General features: G+C 37.8%; 2 protein-coding genes across 2 annotated transcripts; both read right to left on the bottom strand.

Moving 5' to 3' along the window:
- Window positions 1-719: 719 nt before the first annotated feature.
- LOC113671123 (G protein-coupled receptor 83-like) lies at window positions 720-3,439 on the bottom strand. Its single transcript, XM_089210327.1, has one exon. It carries the CDS (start codon window positions 3,321-3,323, stop codon window positions 2,313-2,315), a length of 1,011 nt encoding a protein of 336 aa, XP_089066453.1. The 5' UTR covers window positions 3,324-3,439; the 3' UTR covers window positions 720-2,312.
- A 12,783-nt stretch (window positions 3,440-16,222) lies between these two features.
- LOC113664124 (G protein-coupled receptor 83-like) lies at window positions 16,223-18,243 on the bottom strand. Its single transcript, XM_027179727.2, has one exon. It carries the CDS (start codon window positions 18,102-18,104, stop codon window positions 16,926-16,928), a length of 1,179 nt encoding a protein of 392 aa, XP_027035528.2. The 5' UTR covers window positions 18,105-18,243; the 3' UTR covers window positions 16,223-16,925.
- Window positions 18,244-26,866: the final 8,623 nt, after the last annotated feature.

Raw genomic sequence — 26,866 nt, 5'->3', positions numbered from 1 at the left:
AGCGAAATGACCCACTTTTCGCTATAAAACTTTATCGTGAAGGATCATGCCGCGGGATTCTGATTTGAATGACCTTATAATCGTGTTATTTACTTTATCAATACGATACTTTATTATGCATTTCCACAACGTTCGCAGTCTTTCAGGATTTCTAGACAATCTATTTCCTTTTGAATAGGCCATTTTACAGTTGTGTACTTAGTTGCCAAGCCTTTGATTTGGAGTGAGGCTTGTTAACCTTGTTAACACTCCACCATCGTTTGATTAATATGTGCACGCTTTTTTTTAAAGCTGAATCTCTATCACAGTAACTTTGCGTTTCCTGTTATGCCAAAAATAAAATCAAAAACACAAAGTCAAAAGAACAGAATAGGTAACAAAGGCTAGGAAATCAACTGAAACAAATTTTTGTTTGGGATTACTCGGTACTTCAGTGTTTCCCTTAAGCAAGAAAAATATTACAACCATGCATTATTGCATGCACAGATTTTCTATACATTTCTCGCGATGAATAATAAAATATAGTATCGTAAAATATGTTTGCATCTCTCCTTTTTGCTTCAAAACTTTCTTCATTTTTATTTCGACTTTGGCAACAGTCTCGTAGATGGGTATTTGAGCAACTTCTTTAGTTGTCCATTGTATAAGCTTCTGTAAAGATGCAATGACAAGGAAAACTAGCTTTTGGGAAAACCCACACAATCAGGAGACACCAAGACTTTTAGTTCTCTTCTTCTTTATTACATTTTCTGTAGCTGATCAAATCGTATCTCTCTTTTACTCACTGTCGTGCACGCTCTAAAGTACCTTATTAGTGAACATGTGGGTAATGCGCTGACTGTCTTCGCAGAGTTTAACCCCTTGTTCAAAATTCTGACCCGGTCAAGTGTATACAAGTTCACTGAATACCAAACATGACCACCGACGAACGTCTTTGTTCAAGAAACAAGCCTCAAAAATAGAGTCAGCACAAACTATTGTTAATATTAAAATTAGAAAAAGATCTTACGGGCCTCTGAACTTGATGAGACTCGCACAACGACTATACAATAATCAGCTAAGACGTTTACAAGTGAAATTTAAAAAACTAAAAATAAAGTACTCAACACGACCAGTTTAGAGACAAAGATTCAAGTTCGAGTAATTGCACGACCAAAGGAGAAAGACAACAGTGAAACCTATCGTAAGTGGGCAAGACTGGCACAATCTTTGAATGCTAACCTTAAAAAACCATGAATCGTAAGAACACTTCCCTACACTCTCTTTTTCCATAGAGGCCTTTTCAAAAGGAGGTCGCATCCAAAATCTCCCTGTATTTACTTATCACTACTCAACAATTTAGTCTACAAGAGCAGCTTTCAGAACATAGCAATCCGGCGACAACTAAGAAGGCAATGACGTTCTGTGTACCGCAAAGAAATTAACTAAACCGGTACCTTTCGCTAGTGTGTTTGGGGCTCGAAAATGCGCAACTAAATAAAAAATAAAACCTATATTTTTATCTCAAAAATTACACTTAAGTAGAGCTAAAAGCCTTGATGACTACTTCAGCAAGAAACAACAACAAGCTCATACTAGAAAAACCAAATATACCTCTTTCCAGAGGTACATCAGCGAAGGTTTGCGGACACATTTACAGGTTACATTGTTGCTGCCATCCTCGGAAAAGTAATATTCCCATCACAAATCTCCTTCCAAAACAGCTAATTATAAACTGAAATAGTTTGTTAAATTATTATCGCGAAAACGCTGTGCAAATACACTAAATTAATGCTACCCGCAACACTGAAGAAACATGTCAATGTTTCCTTTTTGACCAATACCCCCATGGGGGTTTCATGACCATTTCAATCAAATTGGAAAACAGACGTTGTAAACAATCATGTAGTGTTTAAAAATCCCAACCAGTAGGGGGCACACCAGTTGGCTGTATACAAAGCGAGTCAAAGAATCGACCTGAGGGAAAAACGAAACAAATCTAGCGAGTAATAAGGTAGAGGGCTTTCACCTGTGACCACTAGATCACTAGTTCAGCACCCTCACCACACTGCCTCAATCATCGAAGAAGTAATGCTAGTATACTTCTTCCTATAGTTCACTCTGCAACGGATCCCCCCTTTTATTCTTACAAGCCGATAGAACGGTTATTGTCGAAATTAGTTGCAATTATCAATTTCTTATGAAATTACTCGGTTTACTCCTGACAGTAACTTTTATGAAACCGCATATAGGTGTTTGTATTATATTATATAATTAGTGATACGCAAATCCGTTATAAGCGAGTTTCTATCTTACAGTTACCAAATTGGTAATTATATTCTTGATTCATTCTGGTTTCCTTCATCTTCAGGTGGTAAGACGGCATCTGATGTTTTGATGGCGAGACTTGAAGGCAACCGGCTGCTTTTTCTACTGACGATCCTGGTAAATGCCATATTTATCTTGGTGCTCAGAAAAATGTACAGCCATGGGTTAACGGCACTGTTGGCGTGTCCAAACCAAAAACACACAAAGCTGACAATCGGCTGTATATGTAGGTCAGCCTTAGATGCGTGAATGATTTTCATCATGTGGACCACTTGTGGTGGGAGCCAACAAAGGGCAAAGGCACAGGTAACAATAATGAGCATCCGAACCACTCTTTTCTTGGAGGTTTCTAGTTGCGCTCGATTTTCTCTAAAAGCATTCACTCCAGGTGTAACATGGAACCATAAATTCCATGCAGTGATGGTATACAGGCAAGAAATAACGGCCAAGGGGATGACATAGTTGACGACGAAAAGGAGCAGGTATATTCCTCGAAGAGCCCTATCTGGATCACCCAAGATGTAAACAGATAGCGTGCAATAGGAAGAATTATTGTAGTCCTCCGCGGTTTGAATAACAAGGAAAATGGACATGGAGACCAGTGACCAAATCCAAATAAATGGAACGGTTAGTTTAGGCTTTCGAAACCAAAGATGGCGGCGGAGGGGATGAACGATGGCATAGTACCTGTCGATCGCTATGAACGTCAAACAGAGGATGGATGCTGATAAATTTACATAGATAGTGTATACAACACCTTTGCACATGACTTTTCCAAATACTCCCGAGATCATCCACAAACCGTCTGTATATATTATGGAAATCGACCAGGGCATCACTACCAAGGTTAGCAGCAAATCAGCGATGGCCATGTTGACGAATATGAAGCTTGTCACTGATCTGACTTCAGGTTTCTTCCACACGATGTAGATGAGGAAACCATTCCCTGCAAATGCTACGAGCATCGTGATGGCGTAGAGGACTGTCATAACAATCAACTCGGTATCTGGTTTCATCTTAAGTTCCTGTTTTTTTAGTTGCTAAAGTTGAATAAGATAGAACTGTTGTTACTGAATAAACAATCAGTGAATGGAACACCCATGGCCCCCTAAAATCTTATTCGATACCAACCTGGGGTGTGGTGAGAGGAATCGACTGTGAATTCAAAGGAAACAAATTTTTTTTAAAATTTCTTTTTTATTTTAAACTAAGTTCACTTTGGTCGAGTCGATGATATTTCAGGACGTCACTGAAGCTGTGAACATGAACGGAAATACTGGAAACAGGAAAAGGAATGCAGCAGGGCATTTTAATTTTCTCCTTGAATAACCCTGGTGAAAAAATCTTAGTATTGAAGTGATGGTTAAGCATTTCTGCATAGAAGTATTAAGTATTCCCATTCTTAAAATATATAAATACTGGTCTTTGTTGTTGGTTTTCTTTTATGTCGAAAGCGTTTCTTATTTGTCATCTTCTCATTTGTTTTCCGTCCCGATGGATAAAAATAACTTTCAGAAATAGTTTTTCGAATTTTTTTTTGAAATTTTCTGGAAGGTTCCTACATTTGTTCGTATTATACCAATAACGAAAATTATCAGAAACAAACGATAAAAATAACATAATATTCGTTATAACTAACCTTTTATTCTCAGTTCAATATCCGGTACAATAAAAAATAACACCAAAGATAATGTATGATATCTTATTGAAGACACTATTGGCGCATGTATATAACTATTTTTGATGGACTGTAACGTTATTAGTATTACTTTGCAAACAGGAAATCAATCTGCCTATATATTCGCCTTACAAAGTCAACTTCTTTCCCTCCAAGTTATTATGAGTTAAGAAGCGTTGAACGTCTCATGGCAATTCAACGCACCTGCGATAGAATGCACTGAAGTCCGCTGTCAGCAAATAGACTTGTAGCCTCTTAGTACTAAAGGAAGATTGAAAAAAAGGAAAATTTTACATTTCAACCGCACTGATCCAAGCGTTTTTTCAGGTTGATCTAAAATAAGAAACACGGTATACCTTTGGAGATCGATAAGGTTGCTTCCCCTGTCCAACGGTTTTGAGAATTCAATGGCCCGAGACTGAGGAACCCTGATGAACTAAAGAGGTTATTCCTGATCACTTCTGTTTTTAACCATTTCAAAATTATTTCCTATGAATATTAATGCGGGTCTCGGTTGCATCTCTTCTTGACAGCCGGACAGGAATATCAGACATAAATGTTTGCATGAGGGACTTCTCAAATGGATCTCAAATCCAACATGCCTCATATTAATTTCCAAGGCACATAAACACGGGCTTACGTCTTCCGCTTTAAAGAGCAAAAAAAAACCACTTAGAGCTCAGTCAAGATGTCAAACTTATGAACACCATTTATAAGTTATTTTTTCTTCAAAGCGAGCCTTATATGATAAATGTGTGTTGGATTATATAGAAGCATAGTAGTTTTTTTAAACCCATCATATGTTGAATAAGGATAATTATTCATTTACCATCGAATTAGGACATGTCACATGTCATTTACAGTCCGTTTCTATAAATAATCCCATTTTGCTTTAGATCTTCTCGTTGATTTTAATTCATAAACTTGAGTATAAAAAAAACTAACAAACAAGAAGGAAACTCTCTTTACGTGCCGAAATTCAAGATTTACTCCAAAAAAGAGATTTTGTACTTTCTGGCGAGTCTTAAGGCAGGTGCTCCATATTTTAAAACTCATTTTAGTGAGTAATTAGCCACGTGGTCTCACGAACAGCGTGACGAACAAAAGAGAAAGTTGCCTTCGATAGAATGAACAATTTTAATGTAGGAAAATGTATGAAAGTGAAGGAAGTCTGGGGAAATTATGTTTTACGTAGTCATTGTACTTCTTTGTGAATTTGTCGGTTTGTTCTTGATCATGAGCAGCTGTGAATCGATGACAGACCTTCCGTGGGCTCTATTAGTTCGACAAAAAATTATGCACTGTGCAAATAAAACGCAATTAAGTTTAATAAAAAAAATGATAATTTAACTTTAAGTCAACGGCGTCTTGCAACGTAAGGCTTGTTATTAACAATTCTATGATGGTTGACCGTAACAATGCGCAGAAAATGAAGACAAATTCCTCATAACTTTGTTTCCCAACGGTGTGTTTTCATAGCCTGCATAATCATGGGAAAGCTCACGCCACATTTCGGATCACTTTAATGTCAAAATTCCGTTATGGAACCGTCGCCTTCAGGTCAATTTTATTTTTACCTCATAGCTCTCAAATCGAAGTTTAATTGCATGCAAATTATCCCACGTATTTTTGACAGATTCATAAAAATGAAATAATGAGACGGCTCTGCAATGCGCGCTGTCATGCTGAAATAGCAGACGATGAATTAACTTTATTTTCAGAAGAATACATGCTTGAAGCGAAGCAACCACTGGAGTAAAGTCCACGCCAGAACCAAAACTATAAATTTGTATAAATTTTCTTTGCGCCATATTGATTTTTATTAATGGAAATCCGACATCGATTTGCTGATTCAGTCTTAAAACGCGGTAGTTTAACGCCCCTAAAGACAGTGCCCGAGTAAATACTTGTTTAAAAGAGCACAAACGAAAAGCTCTCTTCCATGAATTAATTGATATAGTTTGCTACGTTGTTTCTTTAATTTGACTTCAATAATCTGTACTCAACTTTGGCTTTTATGTTTAAAGGTGCAGTATATTTCCTCAAGAGTCTCTATCAGCCTAACTGTTGATAAAATAGTTCAATTTATGTTTGATGGATGGTGGATTGACAGTGAATAGGAATAGCGCTTTGACGCGGCGCTTTACAGCTTTACATTTCCTGAACATTCAAGTTTAGGAATACAGCCTTTTTTTCAGTTTTCGTTAAGATGATGTCGCATTGATATCAAAAGAAGCAGCCAGAATAAAAGTTTTTTGCGTGGCGCTATAAAATAAGAATAGGAAATGCTTTTCTGAAAAGTTATCCTCCAAACCAGCATCTGCGAAATAATTTGACGCTGAACAGCTAGGACCACCCAATTATTTATCTTCAGCTTTTTTGACGACAAAAACGTAAGGAAAGTTTCTTTGCTTTCTATTCAGGCGCAAAAGAGAAAACTTGGCGAGAACGAAAGCTAATTCACTTAAAAAAAATTCTGCGTGAACACTCTTTCGTTCAGATGCAAATTGACATAGGATCTTTAGCATAATAATCTATCTTGCAAGAGACATTAAATTTAAATAAGATATTGTGCCAGTTTGGCCCTTCGCCGCTAATACTCGTATGGTTGAGTAAGTGTTGGAATAAACTTGGAACATAAGCACCAGCACAGCTTAACCAAAGCGAAATATTTCAAATCTCCGTAGTTAGAGCGGCACGTGAATCGTTTTCTTGAATGTAGCATTTTTATGATTGAGGAATCATTGCGGTATCCGGAAGTAGACCGCATGACAAGAAAATCCGGCCGAGAAACTGAATCATATTTCAACTATCGTCAGCGACATTTTCATTTCCACAAAAAAGATAAGCTCATGGTATGATCAAATTACATCAAACGAATAAAGCTTGCATCACTTACCATCCACAACTGAATCAGGTTCAGTGCATTTTGGCATAGAGCCCTGTGGCTGCCTTGTTTGCTCAGTTTAAAATGCTAGCAAAAATGAGCACAGAGGGTAGAGGTTTAAGTTGTAAAAATACTGTGTGATAGTCACTGGAGCTCGATGTATGAAATGACGCTTATCTCATATAATAGGATGGCTGAGCAAACTAGAAATGAAAAAGACGCATGAACTGGTACGGTTGAACAGTGCGACGAAAAGTGTCAAGCGACGATGCCCACGTAGATAATAAAACTGACCTAGAAGCACCCTCGCGATCTGTGTACTTGTTAAGTTGGAGATTCGAGCAGGATACTCCTATTACTGTATAGTTAGTTTATTAGAAAGCAAGCGGAAGTTGTTGCAGAGGGGCTGCTCCGAGTCTTGTATTTATTTGTGCCAAGGGAAACGAAGCTGGAGGAGCTTCTAGCCATGGTAGAGACACAAGAAATAGCATAAAATGTGGCTATGCAGTTTTGAAATGACACAGGTTTATCAACACAGGTAACTAAACGACTCCTACGAAAACAGACAAAACCGCACAGATCATGCACAGGGCTGCGATCTCTAGCCGTTTGGTCGGTAGCTGAGACGACAGACATTTTGCTTTAAGATACTAAAAAAGAAATTCATTGAAAATAACAGATAGTGACCTACCCAGACCCTCTTGACGATAGACAACCAACAACAGAGAGATCAGCAAAGATCATTCGTAATTCAGTCGCCATCGACTTATGACTCATCCCAGAAAGAATTTTGATTTTATGATTAGATATCAGACTCTCCACGGGCATCTGTAATTTACATGTGATAGATCTGATAGGACACAAGACAACGCGCGAGAAGACATTTTAAGCTCAAGTGAAATTGACAACTGCAAAAAGTCCGCCTCTCTGCGCTAGCGAGATGACAGTAATTGGTAAAAGAGAATAGTGAATTGAACTCCAGACTCTGTCCTAGCTTTGACCAAACACAAACAATCACGTCCACTCTGACTCGATTTGTTACTTCACTCGATAATAAATTTCGTTTGTAAGCAAAGCCTGATTTTTTGCCAATACCAAGTTAGCTGCGTGGGGTCTTCCTTCGATCAGTTGACAAAACCAACTGGTTTGACTAGTGTACTCGTTGATTTGAGAAGTAGAAAGTTTAGTTCGATGACGAGCAAACTGGTTCAAAGCTGTCACTCTACGCTATCATCAAACCGAATCATCTACCAGCGCCTCTTAAGTAAAATAATGGTAGCATCTTCGCAATACAGGGCCAATCTTGAGGGAAAATTTACAGTCGACTCTCGCCCTACGGACACCTCACCATTGCGACGAGAGCTCCAGTGAAACGCATCAAGAAATGACTGAATCACACTTCCGTTTTTACCACGGACTCAGGCTATTACTGAGGTGCGGACACTTTCATGCCACCCAGCGAAACATTTCACTCGTCTTTTCTCCCGCTATAGGGGACACCTAAATAATTCGTCCAAAATCCTCACTCACATAATGCAAAGCGATACTACGATAAAAGAAAATACAGAAACCATTCTACAATTGGCTGCGAACATGAGAATTTCCTGCTTGCGGCCGAATCTGTATCCGGTTCGTGATGCCACGCTAGAAACTTTATGCTTGCGTAGTCACATATTATTTCATATGTTTCGAGACCAAATAACTTATTTTCTCTGTTATTACCCTGCTATTACTGACTCTCGCAATTACGAACACAAAATCTCCCCCCGAGGTTTTTGCAATAACGGGAGTCGAGTGTAACTAGAGGCTCGTTTGGCTCGGCAGTGGATGAAAGAACGAGGAATAATGAACATACGCGTCAAGCCTTTGGTGATTTTACCAGTGGCTCGTTTGACCCGAAGAGGATGAAAGAACGAAGAATAACGAACATACGCGTCAAGTCTTTGGTGGTTTTACTGGTGACTCGTTTGACTCGGCAAAGGATGAAAGAACGAGGAATAATGGATGGGCGTGTTTACTCTTAGGTCTATATATATGGTGGCTCGGTTGGCTTAGCAGTGGATGAAAGAACGAGGAATAGTCCATTAATGTGCTATATAGCAACTTATAACAACGAATTTGTGCCTGGAAATTGTAGGTACGGTTGAACAAAGTGCTTGTATCAAACGACGATGCCTACGTGATCAATTTTTAACCTAGCTACATTAGGAGGGTTTAAAGACCTTAAAAGGATTACAACTCTGATGTACATCGGTTTGGAAAGACAAACATCACATTTATGTCCGTAATGACGATTCTTCTGGTTTTTCAGAACAAAGGAAAAGCATAGAATCGGAATTTATTCAGAGATGTCATCCCACTTTTTTCACACTTTACATCTCCATGTTTTTCACCTTTTTGTGTCATGCATCATTAATAGATGCATTTGATCCAAATTCCCAATATTTAATGTTCATCTGTAGATTAAGAAATTTGAAGTTTCCAAGAAGTCTCGCAAGTGCTTGAATTTTTTAGAGGCCAAATCACTTCTCAACTGGCTCCGAACAAAAAACCAACACACAGCTAGCTGCCCATTGACAAAATGACATTTTATGTTTTGGAGGTCATGGAGGCTTGGTGAGAAGAGAAACTATGATCAGACACAATGCACGTGTCTTATTTTTCATGCTAAAAAAAAAAATAAAAACAGATAAAAGATAATTTTATTATCACGACTTTCAGACGCGTCAAGCCGATAATAATTAATAAAACCATCAAAATTAAAAGGTTTCAAATTGTAATTTTTATATGGAAAGGTTTTACGTGACGTAACCAACTCCAGAGATTCCGCAAGCCAACCTCTTAAAGTGTGACCGAACACCCGACCGATTTCGGATATTTACAAAATTATTCCCTGCTCTGAAATCTTGATTGGTAATACCTATGAACTTCCTCATGCTGCTCAACTTCAGATAGAGAAATGACGAAACAAGTAAAAAAAATTGGGGTATTTTCTTTCATTATCATAAATTGACTCGGAATTGTTATCGAAATTTTTCAATGGCATACTCTTTCTGATTTTAAGAAACTTTACCTAACTTCTCCATCAACCAGCACTTCCGTAATGATTATTAGAAACAACTAAAATTTGAAATTTTTCGCCAAAACATTTACCTCCTTTCCTTTAATAAATTCGAGCAGTTTCGTAAAGCCAGCGTGGCGATCTTTTCCTAGAGGGCATAGGTACAAAAGAAAACAAAAATACGAGAAAGACTTCTATGTCTGACAGCTTTTTCTGTAAAGTTATACACCTGATAAACACTCGTTATACTGACTTCGCCATAGCTTTGTATAAAGAACTTTACGATGGTTTATCGTAACAATGCACAGAAAGTGGAGACAAATTCCTCCAAAATTTGTTTCCTTACACTGTGTTTTCATAGCCTGCATAATCATGGGAAAGCACACGTCACATTTCGGATCACTTTAATGTCAAAATTCCGTTATAGAACCGTCGCCTTCAAATCAATTTTATTTTTACCTCATAGCCCTCCTATAGAAGTTGAATTACATGCAAATGATCCCACGTATTTTTGACAGGTCCATGATTATAAAATAATGAGACGGTTGCAGGTTCACATTTACTAACCATTTAATTCGAGGAATACAGCCTCTTTTTTTTAGTTTTTGTTGAGATCATGTCGCACTGATATCAAAAGAAGCAGCCAGAATAAAAGTTTTTTGCATGGCGCTATACAATAAGTATAGGAAATGCTTTTTTAAAAAATTATCCTCAAAACCAGCATCTGCGAAATAATTTGACGCTGAACAGCTAGGACAACCCAATTATTTATCTCCAACTTTTTTTAAGACAAAAACGTACGGAAGGTTTCTTTGCTTTTTGTTCAGGCGCAAAAGAGAAAACTTGGCGAGAACAAAAGCTAATTCAGTAAAAAAAAAAATTCGCATCAACACTCTTTCGTTCAGATGCAAATTGACATAGGATCTTTAGCATAATAATCTATCTTACAAGAGACACTAAATTTTCACAAGATATTGCTCCAGTTTGGCCCTTCGCCGCTTATACTCGTATGGTTGAGTAAGTGTTGGAATAAACTTGGAACATAAGAACAAGCTCCGCTTAACAAAGGCGAAATATTGCAAGTCTCCGTAGTTAGAGCGGCACGTGAATCGTTTTATTGAATGTAGGATTTGTATGATTGAGGAATCATTGGGGTACCAAGAAGTAGACCTCTTCACAAGAAAATCCGGCCGAGAAAATTACCATATTTCAACTATCGTCAGCGACATTTTAATTTCCACAAAAAAGATAAGCTCATGGTATGATCAAATTACATCAGACGAATGAAGCTTACATCACTTAAAATGGGTTTAAAATAGCATAAAATTTGGCCGTGCAGTGTTCAAATGACAAAGATTTATCAACACAGGTAACAAAACGACTCTCACGAAAACAGAAAAAACCGCGCAAACCATGCACAGGGCAGCGATCTCTAGCCATTTGGTCGTTAGCTGAGACGACAGACATTTTCATTTAAGATACTTAAAAAGAAATTCATTGGAAATAACAGATAGTGACCTACCTAGAGTCTCTTGACAATAGACAACCAACAGCAGTCCACCATCGATGGTGTAGCAAAGATCATTCGTAATTCTGTCGCGACTTATGACTCATCCGAGAACGAATTTTGATTTTATGATTAGATCTCAGACTCTTCACGGGCATCTGCAATTTATATGTGATGGATCTGATAGAAAACAAGACAACGCGTGAGAAGACATTTTAAGCTCGAGTGGAGTGACAACTGTCCGCCTCTCTGCGCAAGCGCTAGACAGTAATTGGTAAAAGAGACGGATCCTAGTGAATTGAAGTCCAGACTTTGTACGAGCTTTGACCAAAGACAAACAATCACGTCCACTCTGACTCGATTTGTTATTACACTCTATAATAAATTTCAGGTAATTTAGTGTTAACAACTGGGTTGAAAACGTAAATTAGCCACCGTAAAGGGTAAAAAAGCTGACGTTTCGAGCGTTAGCCCTTCGTCAGAGCCATTAGAGGAATTGTGGGTTGTGTGTGGATTCTACATATAAATCCACACACAAACCACAATTCCTCTAATCCCTCTGACGAAGGGCTAACGCTCGAAACGTCAGCTTTTTACCCTTTACGGTGGCTAATTTACGTTTTCAACCCAGTTGTTAACACTAAATTACCTGCTATACTCTCCCACCGACGCAGCACCACAGTTTCTTTAGAAACTTACCCCTTTATTCTATAATAAATTTCGTTTGTAAGCAAAGCTTTAATTTTTGACAATAGCAAGTTAGCTGAGTGGAGTCTGCGGTGAAGAAAAGAGATATAAGCGATCCTCGCAGCTATGAACACAACTGAACCGGTAGTTGAGAAATGAGACCTGAAAAAAATTAAGGCCCGTAGGGATATGAACCCCTGACCCCTGCGATACAGGTGCAGCGCTCTACCAACTGAGCTAACAAGCCAACTGGGAGCTGGTCATTTCTTCACCGCAGTGCACATATAAGGTTTTTCATATATTTCCAGTCATTCTCCACCCCTTGGAAGGGTTATTTGGATCCAACATTATGACCAGCTATTATGACCGTAGTGATTACCAGAAACAACTGAAATTTGAAATTTTTTGCTAAACATTTGCCTCCTTTTCTTTCAGAAATTCGACCAGTTTCGTAAAGCCAACGAGGCGATCTTTTCCTAGAAGGCATAGGTGCAAAGGGAAACAAAAATACGAGAAAGACTTCCATGTCTGACTGCTTCTGTTAAGTTATACACCTGCTAAACACTCGCTACGTCTGCCATAACTTTGATGTTGGCACTGACCATCAACAAATTTATTTCCTCTTTTCCCAAGATATGCAAATTATAACGTCTGATAACATCTGCATTGGATGCATAAATCAAGTCTCTGAAAAGTCATTTTTGTTATCAAACGGCAAGTGATGGGAAATGACGAAAAGTAATATCTTGAGAAAGAAATATTTCTAGATGAAAACATCTTCTGCCTTAAGATGAGGCAGCATTGACGGGATGGTTGTAATTATCACACATTTACAATCCTAAGTAAATAAGTGAAAATTACCAATATCAAATGTGTCTTCCACTCATGATGTTTTCACAAACCTGTATTTAATTTCTCTTGCACTTTTTAAATGTTTCTTACTTCAAAAAGAGAGGCCGTCCAGTGAATCCACGATGCGTGAAGATTCAAGCATGGTGATCGCTGTGTAAAATTCGACCAAAACACCTTGATAAAGTCTTTCTGTCAAATATTTACAGTTTCAATTTCGAATTACGTCAATCCAAATTGTTTTATTTTTAATCTTTTTTCCTATTTTGCTAAGATTGCGCTGTAGCTTTCCGTACCCTCGTTTTGTTATACAAATTACTGAAAATATGTTTACTATTTTCTATGCAGCTATTTTTGCGTGCAGAATGCCTACGCCATCACTATGGATATTTTTAGAAGACTTATCAGTTTTCAAAATAACTGAAAAATTTTCAATTTGTTATCATCTTTTTTTATTTCGTATGTATTGCTTGGTAACACGGTCTTCGCTAAGACTCTGTAGTGATCAGAATTTTGGAAAACATGTTTACATGGTTAATTTATGATTGGAGTGGATCACAGTGGGTGTCTTATGTAGCTTTTCCGATCTGCCTTTTCGAATCCAATTGACGAAACTCCCATATCTTGTCTCTTCATTCATATATAATATTTACAGTCCTGGATCTTAAATTGCCAATTCCTTGCCAAATAAATCCCAAATGCAGAGAGCCATTTTTCGAAAATTTCGTTATTTTCCCTGACCCGGAGACTTATTTCAAATTTTCAACCTAAGATAGTTCCAAGTTCCATTAAGGAAGACATCCCAGTTTAGATTCAAACGTGATTCTGGAGACTACACCTGATTCAGGGTAGTATTTAAATGTAAGCTGAACATGACAAGTGCTGATCACAGAAAAGAATAATAAAAGTCTCTTTCTCATAAAAAATTAAAGTAAAACATACCCCAAAAATCTCCATTTTAGATGGATAACGCTTTCCTGGTGTAAACAAGAAATTAGAAAACCCAAACTAAATGAAGAGAAGGCAAACTGCACCGCAGCTTAACAGGACGGAAACTCTGAAGTCAGGTAAAAAAAATGCTCATGTCATCTTATTTACACACAGGCGTGCGAAAATGAAGAAATGTAAAATCGTTTCCGTGTTTACATAGCCTGATGTAAACACGCGGGAGGTTGGGAGAACACGTCATAAGCAGCTTATCGAGTGTTTTCCCAACCTCCCAGGTGTTTACATCGAGCTATGTAAGCACGGAAATGTAGTACATTTCTTTCATAAAATCACCTGGTTTTTGTTGGTGTTTACTGGAACGAAAAACAGTTTATTTCGAGAACAGTGACAATACTCCAACTAAGTTTGGGCGGTTTATGTTACTGATAAACCACCACAATGTATGCAAAAACGTGTATTTCACGCCACTCAACCAAACATTACTAAAGGGAGAAATTGATCGATCGAGACGTGCCGTATCTGTATAACATAAATGTAACTACGCAAATTATGTATCGGACATGATCCGGCATTAGAGCGAAATGACCCACTTTTCGCTATAAAACTTTATCGTGAAGGATCATGCAGCGGGATTCTGAATTGAATGGCCTTATAATTGTGTTATTTACTTTATCAATACGGTACTTTATTATGCATTTCCACAACGTTCGCAGTCTTTCAGGATTTTTAGACAATCTATTTCCCTTTGAATAGGCCATTTTACGGTTGTGTACTTAGTTGCCAAGCCTTTGATTTGGAGTGAGGCTGAAGGTGACCTTGTTAACACTCCACCATCGTTTGATCAATACGTGCACACTTTTTTTTTTAACTGAATCTCTATCACAATAACTTTGTGTTTCCTGTTATACTAAAAATAAAATAAAAAACACAAAGTAAAAAGAGCAGAATGGGTAACAAAGGCTAGGAAATCACCTGAAACAATTTTTTGTTTGGGATTCCTCGTTACTTCAGTGTTTCCCTTAACCCTTTCACTCCCAAGATCTCATTGGTAATTCTCCTTACTGTCTGCTATACAACTCTTATGATGTTAGGTCTGAGAATTTGGTATTGGATCAACTAATAATCCCCTAGCTGATATATTTGTTTTTTCTTATCACTTGCCTGTTTGATATTGTATTGATTTGCTCCTTGTTTTGTATTTTTTTTCGACCTCTTCTCCAAGGCCAATCACGGTTATTTCCTTCACGAGAATTCTTATTTTTTCTGGATAATCCAAAAATGATATCGATCTTATCAATATTGGGAGAAAATTAAGATGGCTAGAGGAAAAAAAAACCGTAACCAAGGCAACCCACATGTACCAGAATCGCCGGGGAGTTGCATCCAGGCCAGAAATACATAAGATGAGGCGTGCTCCTACTCCACCTACTAAGGGTCACAGAGTCTCCTCAGAGTCTCGAAAGTTTCCGATGAATATTCAAGCAAATATTGATTGCCGATCTTATCAGTATGCTGGACTGGCTTGTAACGCAGCTCCGTAGTTTAAAGAACCATGAGAAGGTCTGATGTTCAAATTCTTAACGAAGTCACAGATTATCTTTTTCAGGTTCCCAGCTGCATGTTCGTTTTTAAATAAAGTGCATATTTTCTTATGGTATTTTGTCAAAGGAATTAACGAGCTCCCCTTGAAAATCTCATTTTATCCTATTGTCCCCATTTTGTCCCTATGACACTTGAAACCTAAAAAACAAAATTAACGCCCCATTACACAGAGCTCTTACTTGGATGTCAGCTGAAACTATCCTTGTGTGCTTCAGAATTGAAGAAAACTATCCTTGTGTGCTACAGAATTAAAGAAAACTGTGAGGAACGATTGGTTAGTATCGATGAGAAAATTATGAATAAACAAAACAAATTAGTATATAGCAGACAGGTGAATTGCGCTTTTCGCGCGCGCTAATTAGCTACTTCGCTAATCAGCTAGATCGCCGGTAATGACTGTGAAATACCTCGTTTCACAACGCCTATCTTCTAATTATTATTAAAATTTATTCATTTGCTGGATAGTTCTGAAAATTGAACTCTATTTCTCTATATTCTTCTCAGATGTCCAAGCCCCCGAATATTAGCTTCATTTTCTCTTTTCCTTTTCAGTTGTTGTTGTTGTTTTTTTTTTTTTAATTATATTATTTCAGAACAAATTCAGACAAAAAAAGAACAAATATTACAACCTTAAGGGAGATCGGGTGGCGAAGTGGTTAGCGTGCTCCATTCTAAATGGAATAAGAGGATTCTTGATCCATAAGTATTTCTTTTGCTTTAATTGTGTATGTCATAACCGGAGGCTCTTACAAATCTCCTTTCAGAACAGCTAATTATAATCTGAAATAGTGAAATTTAAGTTATTATCGCGAAAACGGTATGCAAATACACTTAATTAACGCTATCCGGAGCACTGAATAAACATGTCAGCGTTTCCTTTTTGACCAATACCCCATAGGGCTCTCATGCTCATTTCAATCAAATTGGAAAACAGATGTTGTAAATAATCAAATTCTTTAAAAATACCAACCAGGAGGGGGCACACCAGTTGGCTGTATACAAAGCGAGTCAAGGAATCGACCCTACGGAAAAACGAGAACAAATCCAGCAAGTATTAGAGTAGGGGGCTTGCACCCGTGACCACCAGATCACTAGTTCAGCACCCTCACCATACTGCCTAGAACATCGCACAAGCAATGCCAGTATGCTTCTTCCTATAGTTCACTATGCCACGGATCCCCTTTTTTATTCTTACCAGCCGATAGAACGGTTCCTGTCGAAATTAGTTGCAATTATCAATTTCTCATCAAATTACTCGGATTACTACAGTAACTTTTCTGAAACCGTATACAGGTGTTTGTATTATATTATATAATTAGTAATACGCAGATCCGTTTTAAGCGAGTTCCCATCTTACAGTTACCAAATTCGAAATAAAAGTTTCATGTTATGAGAGGGATTATATCGTTGATTCTTTCTGGATTGCTTCATCTTCAGGTGGTAAGACGGCATCTGATGTTTTGATGGTGAGACTTGAAGTCAACCGGCTGCTTTTTCTACTGACCATCCTAGTAAATGCTGTGTTTATCTTGGTGCTCAGAAAAATGTACAGCCATGGGTTAACGGCACTGTTGGCGTGTCCAAACCAGAAACACACAAAGCTGACAATCGGCTGTATATGTAGGTAAGCCTTAGATGCGTGAATGACTGTCATCACGTGGACCACTTGTGGTGGGAGCCAACAAAGGGCAAAGCCACAGGTAACAATAATGAGCATCCGAACCACTCTTCTCTTGGAGGTTTCGAGTTGCGCTCGATTTCCTCTCAAAGTGTTCACTCCAGGTGCAACATGGAACCATAAATTCCATGCAGTAATGGTATACAGGAAAGAAATAACGGCCAAGGGGATGAGATAGTTGACAACGAAAGGAATGAGGTATATTCCTCGAAGAGCCCTATCTGGATCACCCAAGATGTAAACAGATAGCATGCAATAGAAATAATTATTGTAGGTTTCCACGGTTTGAATAACAAGGAAAACGGACATGGAGACCAGTGACGCGATCCAAATAAATGGAACGGTTTGTTTGGGCTTTCGAAACCAAAGATGGCGGCGGAGGGGATGAACGATCGCATAGTACCTGTCGATCGCCATGAACGTCAGGCAGAGGACAGATGCTGTTATAGTGACATAGGCAGTGTATACAACACCTTTACCCATAACTTTTCCAAATACTCCCGGGATCATCCACAAACCGTCTGTATATATTATGGAAATCGACCAGGGCATCACAATCAGGGTTACAAGCAAATCAGCGATGGCCATGTTGACGAACATAAAGCTTGTCAGTGATCTGACTTCAGGTTTCTTCCACACGATGTAGATGAGGAAGCCATTCCCTGCAAACGCTACGAGCATCGTGATGGCGTAGAGGACTGTCAAAAAAATCCACTCGGTATCTGGTTTCATCTTTAGTTCCCTGTTTTTTCTGTTGCTAAAGTTTAATAGGATAAGACTGTTATTACTGAATAAATAATCAGTAAAGGGAACACTCATGGCCCCCCTAAAATCTTCTTCGATACCAACCTGAGATGTGGTGAGGGGAATCGATTGTAATTTCAAAGGAAACAAAAACATTAATTTTTTTTTTTTTTTTTTTTAAACAAAGTTCACTTTGGTTGAGTCGATGATATTTTGGGACGCCACTGAAGCTGTGAACAGGAACGGAAATACTGGAAACAGGAAAAGGAATACAGTAGGACATTTTGATTTTCTCCATAAATAACCCCAGTGAAAAAATCTTAGGGTGCGTTCCTTTGGGAGAATCCGGATCAGGATTTCTGATCTGTGGCGTTCCTTTCGAGCAAATCCATTTTCAGATCAGTGATCTATCAAATCCACTCTGGACAAGGATTCGTCGGTTCACTGATCTGCGTGATCTAAAGACGGATCATTGGATCACTGATCCAACGCGTTCCTTTAGGCGAAGGATCCGAAATTAATCATTTTGCCCGGCGGTGCTCAATTTCAAATTAGTAGGTACCTCATATATTGACCGGAAAGATTGTTGGCAATCCTCCGCAAATTCTGCGATAAACAGGAAATAAAATCGATTTTGTAATGTTAAATCGATCGGCCACTGATCGCAGGCATTCAGGGTTCTCCAGTATCCATATCGCAGACAATATTTGCTTCTGTTTTAATTCCATCGTTTGAGTTTACCATGAAAAAATGTGCTTCTAATGAATAGTGCGTGCTAAAAGCCCGTGCAGTAAGACGAGCCATTGAGGGAAGAGCTCAATAACCCACGTACATACATAAGTCTTAAAATAGCGTACTTTCTTGGAATTCTCTGAGAGCTCGTCTAAAACTCCGTTCCTTTCATGCGCCGTGATCTGTGTGATGTTAGTAATGAAGTCACGGTTAAGCATTTCTGCATAGATGTATTAAGTATTCTCATCCTTAAAATATATAAATACTGGTCTTCGTTGTTGGTTTGCCTTTATGACGAAAGCGTTTTTAATTTTTCATCTTCTTATTTGTCGTTTTCCGTCCCGATGAATAAAGATAACTTTGAGAAACAGTTTTTTTTTTACTATTTTCAATTTTCTGCACGGTTCCTTCATTTGTTCGCATAATACCAATAACGAAAATTATCAGAATATCTGATAATTAATATTATCTGACGGACTGTAACGTTGTTAGAATTAGTTTGGAAACAGGAAACTGATCTGCCTATATATTCGCCTTACAAAGTCAACTTGTTACCCTCCAAATTGTTGTGAGTTAAGAAGCGTTGAACGTCTCATGGCAGTTGAACGTACCTGCGATAGAATGCACTGAAGTCCGCTGTCAGCAAACAGACTTGTAGCCTCTCAATACTAAAAGAAGATTAAAAAAAAGGAAAAAAAACATTTCAACCGCACTGATCCAAGCGTTTTTTCAGGTTGATCTGAAATAAGAAACACGGTAAACCTTTGGAGATCGATAAGGTTGCTTCTCCTGTCCAACGGTTTGAGAATTCAATGGCCCGAAACTGATGAACCCTGCTGAACTAAAGAGCTTATTCCTGATCCCTTCCTTTTTTTAACCATTTCAAAATGATTTGCTATGAATATTAATGCGGTCTCGGTCGCATCTCTTCTTGACAGCTGGACAGAAATATCAGACATAAATGTTTGAGTGTGGGAGTCCTCAAATTGATCTCAAATCCAACATTCCTCATATTAATTGTCAAAGCACCTACAACGCGGGCTTAAGTCTTCCGCTTTGAAAGTCATGTCATTTACAGTTAGTTCCTATAAATAATCCCACTTTTTCTTTAGATCTCCTCGTTGATTTTAATTCATAAACTTGAGTATAAAAAAACAAACAAACAAAAAGGAAACCCTCTTTACGCGCGGAAATTCAAAATTAACTCAAAAGGGAGATTTTGTACTTTCTCGCGAGTCTTAAGGCAGGTGCTCCGTATTTTAAAACTCATATTAGTGAATAATTAGCCGAGTGGTCTCACGAGATGACGAACCAGAGAGAAAGTTGCCTTCGGTGGAATAAACAATTTTAATTTAGGAAAATATAGGAAAGTGAAGGAAATCTGGGGAAATTGCGAAATTATGTTCTATGTATGTCATTTTACTTCCTTGTGAATTTGTCAGTTTGTTCTTGATCATGAACAGCTGTGAATCAATCACAGACCTTCATTGGGCTCTCTTAGTTCGACAAAAAACAATGCACCGTGCAAATAACACGCAATTTAGTTTCATAAGAAAATGATGATTTAGCTTTAAGTCAATGGCGTCTCGCAACGCAAGACTTGTTATTTAGAATTCTACGATGGTTGATCGTAACAATGCACAGAAAGTGGAGACAAATTCCTTTTTAATGTGTTTTCTTACACTGTGTTTTCATAGCCTACATAATCATGGGAAAGCACAGATCACATTTCGGATCATTTTAAAGTCAAAATTCCGTCATGGCCTTCTGGTCAATTTTATTTTTACCTCATAGCCCTGCTATCGAAGTTAAATTGCATGTAAATGATCCCACGTATTTTTGACAGATCCGTGATAATGAAATAATGAGACAGTTCTGCAATGCGCGCTGTCATGCTGAAATGACAGATGAATTAACTTTAATTTTAGAAGAATATATGCTCGAAGCGAAGCAACCACAGGAGTAAAGTCCGCGCCAGAGCCAAAACTTTAAATTCATATAAAATTTTCTTTGCATGATATTTATTTTTATCAATTGAAATCCGACATCGACTTGCCGATTTTGTCTTTCGATAAAACGCGGTAGTTAAACGCCCCTCAAGACAGTGCCCGAAAAAATACTTGTTTAATAGAGTAAAAACGAAAAGCTCTCTTTCATGAATTAGCTGATAAAGTTTTCTATGGTTATTTCTTCAATTTGACTTCATGAATCTGTAGTCAACTTTGGCCTTTATGTTTAAAGATGCAGTTTCTTCATTTCCTCACGAGTCTCTATCAGCCTAACTGTTAATAAAACAGTTCAATTTATGTTTGATGGATGGTGGATTGACAGGGGATAGGAATAGTGCTTTGACGCGGTGCTTTGCAGCTTTACATTTTCTAAACATTTAAGTTTAGGAATACAGCCTTTTTTTTCAGTTTTGGTTAAGATCATCTCGCATTGATATCAAAAGAAGCAGCCAGAATAAATTTTTTTGCATGGCGCTATATAATAAGTATAGGAAGTGCTTTTTGAAAAATTATCTCAAAGCCAGCATCTGCGAAATAATTTGACGCTGAATGGCTAGGACCACCCAATTATTTATCTTCAGCTTTTTTGACAAAAAACGTACGGAAAGTTTCTTTCCTTTTCGTTCGGGCGCAAGAGAGAAAACTTGGCGAGAACAAAAGCTAATTCTGTAAAAAAAAATTCTGCATGAACACTCTTTCGTTCATATGCAAATTGACATAGGATCTTTAGCATATTGCGCCAGTTTGGCCCTTCGCCGCTAATACTCGTATGGTTGAGTAAGTGTTGGAATAAACTTGGAACATAAGCACAAGCTCGGCTTTTAAGTCTTCGTAGTTAGAGCGGCATGTGAATCGTTTTCTTGAATGTAGCATTTGTATCATTGAGGAATCATTGCAGTATCAGGAAGTAGACCTCATAACAAGAAAATCCGGCTGAGAAACTAAACCATATTTCAACTATCCTCAGCGACATTTTCATTTCCACATAAGAGAAGCTCATGGTATGAAAATCATCAAGAGACTTACCTACGGCATATAAGGCTCCTGCTTGCATCAAATTACATTAAACGAATAAGGCTTACATCACTTGCCATCCACAACTGAATCAGGTTCAGTGTATTTTTGCGTAGAGCCCTGTGGCTGCCTTGTTCATTCAGTTTAAAATGCTAGCCAAAATGAGCACAGAGGGGAGAGGTTTGAGTTTTAAAAGTACTGTGTGATAGTCACTGGAGCTCGATAAATGAAATGACGCTTGTCTCATGTGACATTATGCCTGAGCAAACAAGTTGAACCGTACGATGAAAAGCGTAAAGCGACGATGCCCACGTGGATGATAATAAAACTGACCTGGACACCCTTTCACGATCTGTGTACTTGTTAAGTCGGAGATTCGAGCAGGATACCCCTATTACTGTAAAGTTAGTTCATTGGCAAGCTAGCGGAAGTTGTTGCATAGGGGCTGCTCTGAGTCGCGGAATTTGTTCTCACTGTGCTGTGGGAAACGAAACTGGAGGAGCTTCTAGCCATGGTAGAGACACAAGAAATAGTTTTAAAAAAGCACAAAGTTGTGGCCATGCAGTGTTGAAATGACACAGGTTTATCAACACAGGTAACAAAACGACTTTCACGAAAACAGACAAAGCCGCGCAAACCATGCACAGGGCTGCGATCTCTAGCCGTTTGGTCGTTAGCTGAGACAACAGAAATTTTGCTTTAAGAAGCTTAAAAATAAATTCATGGAAAATAATAGATGGTGACTTACCCGCAGACTCTCTTGACTATAGACAACCAACAACAGTCCACCGTCGATCTTAGCAAAGATCATTCGTAATTTAGTCCCGATTTATAACTCATCTGCGATAGCATTTTGATTTTATGATTAATTAAATCTCAGACTCTTCACGGGCATGTGAAATTTATATGTGATGGATCTGATAGGAAACAAGACAACGCGTGAGAAGACATTTTAAGCTCAAGTGAAATTGACAACTGTACAAAGTTCGCCTCTCTGCGCTAGCGAGATGACAGTAATTGGTAAAGAGACGGGCCCTAGTGAATGGAACTCTAGACTTTGTACTAGCCTCGACAAAACACAGACAATCACGTCCACTCTGACTCGATTTGTTATTACACTCGATAACAAATTCCGTTTATAAGCAAAGTTTGATCTTTTGACAATAGCAAGTCAGCGGAGTGGAGTCTCCCTTCGATCAGTTGACAAATCGAACTGGTTTGACTGGTGCACTCGCTGGTTTGAGAAGTAGAACGTTTAGTTCGATGACGAACACACTGATTCAAAGCTGTCACTCTACACTATCATCAAACCAAATCATCTACCAACGCCGCTTAAGTAAAATAATAGGGGCATCTGCACAATACAGGGCGACAAAGGCCCCGGTGAAACGCATCAAGAAATGACTGAATTAAACTCCCGTTTTTACTACGGACTCAGGCTATTACTGAAATGCGGACACTTTCATGCCACCCAGCGAAACATTTCACTTGCCTTTTCTCTCTCTATAGCGGACACTTAAGTACTTCGTCCAAAATCCTGACTTACATAATGCAAAGCGACATTACGATAAAAGAAAATACAGAAACCATTCTTCAATTGGCTGCGAACATGAGAATTTCCTGCTTGCGGCCGAATCTTTATCCGGTTCGTGAGGCCACGTTAGAAACTTTATGCTTGCCTACTTACATATTATTTCATAGGTTTAGAGACCAAATAACTGATTTTCTCTAGTACCCCGCTATTACGGACACAAAATCTCCCCCGAGGTTGTCCGCAATAACGGGAGTCGAGTGTATCTATCTAAGAACGAGGATTAATGGATGTGCATGTTAAGTCTTAGGTCTAAGTATGTGGTGGCTCGGTTGGCTTGGATGAAAGAACGAGGAATAGTCATTTAATGTGCAGTCTTAGGTCTATATAACAACTTATAGTAACGAATTTATGTCTGGAAATTGCAGGTACGGTTGAACTGTGCGAAGGAAAAGCGCTTGTATTATCTAGCGACGATCAAAGTGCTCGTATTATCAAGCGACGATCAAAATGCTTTTATCAAACGACAATGCCTACGTGATCAATTTTTAACTAAGCTACATTAGGAGGGTTAAAAGACCTTAAAAGGATTACAACTCTGATATACATTGGTTTGGAAAAACAAACATTGCATTTATGTCCGTAACGACGACTCTTCTGGTTTTTCAGAACAAAAGAAAAGCATAGAGACGGAATTTATCCAGAGATGTCATCCCACTTTTTTCTCACTTCACATCTCCATGTTATCCATCTTTTTGTGTCATGCATCATTAATAGATGCATTTGATCCAAAATTCCCAATATTTAATGTTAATCTGTAGATTAAGAAATTTGAAGTTTCCAAGAAGTCTCGCAAATGCTTGAATTTTTCAGAGGCCAAATCACTTCTCAACTGGCTCCGAACAAAAAACGAACCCACAGCTAGCTGCCCATTGACAAAATGACATTTTATGTTTTGAAGGTCATGGAGCCTTGGTGAGTAGAGAAACTGTGATCAGACACAATGCAAGTGTCTTACTTTTCATGCAAAAAAAAATAAAAACAGATAAAAGATAATTTTATTAACACGACTTTCAGAAGCGTTAAGCCGATAATAATTAATAAAACCATCAAAATTGACAGGTTTCAAATTGTAATTTTATATGGAAAGGTTGTACGTGATGTAACCAACTCTACAGATTCCGCAAGCCAACCTCTTAAAGTGTGACCGAACACCCGACCGATTTCGGATACTTGCAAAATTATTCCCTGCTCTGAAAGCTTGATTGGTAATAACTATGAACTTCAGATAGAATATTAACGAGACAAGTCAGAAAAGTCGGGATGTTTTCTTTAATTATCATCCACTGACTCGGAATTTTTAACGAAATATTTCAATTTCATTCATTTATCACACTCTTTTTAATTTAAAGAAACTTCCCCTAATTCCTCCATCATCTAGCATTTCCGTAATAATAACTAGAAACAACTTAAATTTGAAACTTTTGCTAAAACATTTACCTCCTTTTCTTTTATAAATTCGAGCAGTTTCGTAAAGCCACCGTGGCGATCTTTTCCTAGAGGGCATAGGTACAAAAGAAAACAAAAATACGAGAAAAACTTCTATGTCTGACTGCTTTTATTATCGGCTTAACGCTTCTGAAAGTCGTGTTAATAAAATTATCTTTTATCTGTTTTTATTTTTTTTGCATGAAAAGTAAGACACGTGCATTGTGTCTGATCACAGTTTCTCTACTCACCAAGCCTCGATGACCTTCAAAACATAAAATTATACACCTGATAAACACTTGCTATACGCCGCCATAGCTTTGTATAACAAGATAAATCACACTCATTTGGATTAGTTCTTACTAATGTTCAATTGGAGGACAGACTCCTCGTTGGCATCCCGATAATCAATATTTAAGCAAATAAATATTGCCGTGGGTCTCTTCAGTATTAACTCACAGAGTCAAACTAGGCTGTGCTTCGTGTGGCACGTTTTTGTTCTTACAACTTTCGTCTCATCCACGAACATGTGGAAAACTTGAAATTACGAATTGCTGTTGCTGGCACCGACCATCTACAAATTTATTTCCTCTCGTCCTAAGATATGCAAATTATAACGTCTGATAACATCTGCATCGGACGCATAAATCAGTCAAAAACGTTTCTGGAAAAAGATTGAAGCCATTTTTCACGAAGGCGGGGCCAAGGAAATATTATAATATTATAACCAGGTGAGGACTCGAACCTCAGTTCTTCAGGTTTTTCCGTTTTTTTTGTTGTTTTGTTTTGTTTTGTTTTTTTTCAGTGTAATCAAAAGAGTAAAAAGTCGACTGTATGCAGTACGGAACCAATCCTATTGTCCTCTTCTCTTAAAACCTGGTTTCTCATCTAACGGCAAGTGATGGAAAATGACGAAAAGTAATACCTTGAGAAAGAAAAGTAAATATTTCTAAATTAAAACATCTTCTGCCTTAAACAATCTCCCGATTCGAGACACTTTCGACGCGCTGATGAGGCAACATTGACAGGATAGTTCTAATTATCACACACATACGATCCTAAATAAATAGGTGAAAATTACCAATATCAAATGTGTCTTCCACTCATAATGTTTTTACAAACCTGTTTTTAATTTCTCCTGCACTTTTTAAATGTTTCTTACTTCAAAAAGAGAGGCCGTACAGTGAATCCACGATGCGTGAAGATTCAAGCATGGTGATCGCTGTGTAAAATTCAACCAAACGCCTTGATGACATGTTTCTTTCAAATTTTTACAGTTTTAATTTCGAATTACGTCAATTAAAATTGTTTCATTTTTAATCTTTTTTCCTATTTTGTTTTGATTGTGTGGTAACATACCGTACTCTTTTTTTTCATAAAAATTATTGAAAATATGTTTACTTTTTATATGCTACTTTTTTTGCGTGCAGAATGCCTACGCTATCATTGTGGATATTTTTTAAAGACTTATCAGTTGTCAAGATAACTGAGAAATGTTCAATTTGTTATCATTTTTTATTTCGTATGTATTGCGTGAGAACACGGTTTTCGTTAAGACCTTCTTGTGATCAGAATTTTGGAAAATATGTTTACATGGTTAATTTATTGTTACAGCGGATTACAGTGGGTGTCTTTTCTAGCTTTTCGATCTGTCTTTTCGAATCCGAAAAATTTCGTTATTTTCACTGACCCAAAGACGTATTTCAAATTTTTAATCTAAGATGGCCTTCGATGATTATTTTACAAGTTCCATCATAGTTTAGATTAAAACGTGATTCTGGAGACTTCACCTGATTCAGAGTAGTATTTAAATGCAAGCAGAACATGACAAATTCTGATCACAAAATAGAATGATAAAAGTCTCTTCCTTATAAAAAATTAAAGTAAAAAATTTCCTTAAAATTTACATTTTAGATGGATAACCCATTTGGTAAACAAGAAATGAGGAAACCCAAACTAAATGAATATTTTGTAAAGTCGAACGCCAAAACACATATTAACAATGATTGTTGATCATTGGATTATATCTACCGCCTACACTTTGGGTGAACGTGTCTGACATATGGAAACCTCTGCTGCCCTAAATGGAGACGACGGCAGTTATAGTTGATGATGACCAAATTGTTATTTTTAGGTAATGGTGC

The sequence above is a fragment of the Pocillopora damicornis genome, chromosome 6, assembly GCF_964200805.1.
Source record: "Pocillopora damicornis chromosome 6, jaPocDami1.2, whole genome shotgun sequence".
Classification (NCBI taxonomy): Eukaryota; Metazoa; Cnidaria; class Anthozoa; order Scleractinia; family Pocilloporidae; genus Pocillopora; species Pocillopora damicornis.
The sequence above is the reverse complement of the archived record's forward strand: the minus strand, read 5'-3'. Positions and strand labels throughout refer to the sequence as shown.